The sequence below is a fragment of the Capsicum annuum genome, chromosome 11 (assembly GCF_002878395.1).
Source record: "Capsicum annuum cultivar UCD-10X-F1 chromosome 11, UCD10Xv1.1, whole genome shotgun sequence".
Classification (NCBI taxonomy): Eukaryota; Viridiplantae; Streptophyta; class Magnoliopsida; order Solanales; family Solanaceae; genus Capsicum; species Capsicum annuum.
The window spans coordinates 43,700,631-43,703,726 of NC_061121.1; the positions used below are offsets into that span (position 1 = coordinate 43,700,631).

Sequence of the window (3,096 nt, forward strand, 5' to 3'; positions counted from 1 at the left end):
CTAAGAAAATTCACAATTTTGGTTCTTTAAGTGTTCTGCAAATTAAAGAGAAATGATTATTTACAACAAACCAAACATACACAGTGTAATTTCACGAGTGGCGTCTGAAGGATGTACGCATATCTTACCACTATAGTTACAAGGTAGAGAGACTATTTCCAATAAATCCTCGGCTCAAAAAGCAAAGAAGTACTACGAGAGAAAAGAGAAATAATTATTAAAGAGAGTGAAATAAGCTAAGAATTGATATATTATAAAGGACAATATCATTATTCAGTTACATTAGCTTTGGTAATAAGCCAAAAACACAATTACAAAATCAACAGGATGTATCCAAACTTTGGACAGTTCAATTCACAACAAATACTTAAAAACTATGAATCTCAGTTACACACTAGAACAAGAACAAGCACTAACAAAAATACTCCTAACTTTATTAATTTATTCTTCAACTGCATAGACAAAAATTTGAAATACTAATAAAGTTACCTGGTACTTGTTACCTGGTACTTGTTGTTGGTATTCCGTGGAATTAGTCAAGGTGCATCCAAGCTGACCCGACACCACGGTTAGAAAAAAGTGGAAATACTAAAGTCACATAAAGTTCTAATACACACACAAAATTTTCCACTTCTAAATATACAAGAAATCTGCAGGACGTCCAGTATATGTGCTAGCAATTGATCTTGTCGTAAAATCATGTAATTTCCTATCTCCTCCATCGAATCGATTCACTTTGCTCTCAGCATGAAACCTTGTCATTGGCATAATAGGCTCATGACTCTTTAAGTTCCTCTGAGGCAACTCTACTGATGTTTTTTCACTAGCTTTATATGCATCTCCCACAACTCCTACAGCTTTATGACTGTTGCATCCCAGAAGAATGCCTGATCGACGTTTCGTTTTGTCTCTCCCACTGTGGGCAATTCTGTTATTGGGATTGGTTCTAATTGAGGGTGTTTTGAAATCTTCTGAATCAGACATTATAGAGAAATCAGCTGCACTAGCAGTGACCACACTCCAATCAATGCTAACTTCACTTGGAGCATAACAAGACATGCCATCTGAGCCTTGTCTAACAAGACTTGGATTGGCTGTATTGTTGCTTGGGAAACTTTCAATCTCAAATAAGTCTGAACTTGCATCACTTTCTGCATAATCATCCTCATATGTTCCATTTGAACTTGCCCCTATGTTGATGATATCGATTTCTTCAGCTTTTGGAACAATTGCATCCCATGTTAACATGCTTATCTTTTTCTCAAGGCTGAATTTACTTCTTTCTTTCTCTGTTATTGGAAATCCAAACACTTCTAGAGACTTTCTTGATTCTTCTTCCTGTTGGGGTAGTTTCTTCACCCCTGGATTTCCACCTTTAGGATCGAAAACAGGAACGACAAAACGCTCATCTGTTTTCAGTCCAAGTCCCAATTCATCAATTTTCTTGAAGTGCAAGTCTTGATGATTAGCTCCTATTGTAGTGGACTCAGAACTTCTAGTCTTGATGGGGTTTTGCTTTGATTTGCCATGATATTTCCCCCTGTTAGAACTGTTTTCGGAAAGTTGATCATCTACCTCAACAGAGTTCTTGTCTTTGCAATAACAATTACAGCCAATTCTTGCAAGGAATTTCTTGCCATAAGACTGATTATTAACCTTTGTCGGCAGTGGCTGATGATGATTTCTTGAAATCTTCTGCAGCAATGCACTTCTGCTATTCCAACTTGATTCTGAATGAACACTTGGAGTTAAAGGTCTAGTCTTTTGTTGCAGTGAAACTATATTAACAACTGGCTGATCATTGAACTTGTGTTTGTTTTGTGGCTCATCATTTTCTTGATCAACCCCTTCATTGAAATATTTTTCTGCACTAAAGATGTCAATTTCTTCATCACCTGCTTTCTTGCTCAAATTTCTAGTTGATTCAAGATTGAGTACAATGGTTCCTTCAGTATCATTCAAGTAAGAAGAAAATGAGGCATCAAGAAGATTGGTACCACTTTTGGTGGCTTCTACTAGTTTGACCATAGCCATATTGGAGACTAAGTTTTGCATTTGTGTGAGAAGTAAGTCTTTCTTGTTTAATGTAAGATAATCAAAAATAGGTGAGGGGAAAGTGCTTTGTGATGGAACTTGGAAGCACTAAATTACAATAGGAAACTGATTAAAATATAGTTTGGATGCAAATATGATGGAAACATGGGAGGAAAAGGGAAAAGGAAAAAGGAAGCCAGTTCACTATTGAAGTTGATGGTGCTTAATAAAGCTACACCCCTTTTTCTTCCTTCACCTATTAGAGTTAACATCAGATTGTGATTTTTCTTTGACACTTATCCCACATTTTAGGGTGTGTTTGGTATGGAGGAAAATCATCAATAATAGAATAAGGAGTGTGATTTCGCAAGTGTGGTCTCAGGATAGTAGAATGTGCGCAGATTTTATCTTTAGGATAAAAAAGTTATTCCTATTGGTGTGGAGGAAACATTTTCTTTCTTAAAATGTTTTCTAATTTTTTCGATTGGTCAAATTTTATGAAAACTATTTTCTCTTGAAAAAAATGTAGTCTGATGTACTAAAACTCCCTCAATGTATGGGATCAAGAAAGAAGAAAAAGGATAATGACTTACATAATAGGAGTAAAGAAAACAAGTTCCATGAGTGTCATTTTCACGCTAATTATCTTCTCTTCATACCCAACACTCCACCAGGTCCCACTCCTGCCCTCACCTTATCACTAAACCCCAGGGGCGGAGTTAGCATACACTCACGAGTTCATTCAAATCTCCTTCGGCAAAAAATTACAATATATCTACATGATTAAAATTATTTTTTATGTATATATCTACTATATGTTGAACCACTTTCGATTAGTCCATGTGTACACTTTTAAACCCCTTTAGTAAAAATTTTGACTCCGTTACTGACTAACCCGCACCCCAAACCACCATATCTTTGATTATATTTTCTAGATTGTACATAAATGCTCAAGAAACAATTTTTCTGCCTACTTACCAAACGCCTGAAAATAAATAAGAAAATTACTTTTTGGTGAAAATATTTTCTCTATACTAAACACAGCCTTAGAGGTTTAGAACC

The 3,096-nt window shown here is 35.6% G+C and overlaps 1 protein-coding gene across 1 annotated transcript; it reads right to left on the minus strand.

The window, feature by feature from the left end:
- Positions 1–232: 232 nt before the first annotated feature.
- On the minus strand, positions 233–2,529 carry LOC107848385 (protein PHYTOCHROME KINASE SUBSTRATE 1). Its single transcript, XM_016693148.2, has one exon. It carries the CDS (start codon positions 2,053–2,055, stop codon positions 634–636), a length of 1,422 nt encoding a protein of 473 aa, XP_016548634.2. The 5' UTR covers positions 2,056–2,529; the 3' UTR covers positions 233–633.
- Between the last annotated feature and the right edge of the window lie 567 nt (positions 2,530–3,096).

What these genes read in the sequence shown, in the direction of transcription:
- LOC107848385 (XM_016693148.2), bottom strand. Translation starts at nt 2,055, where the DNA reads ATGCAAAACTTAGTCTCCAATATGGCTATGGTCAAACTAGTAGAAGCC.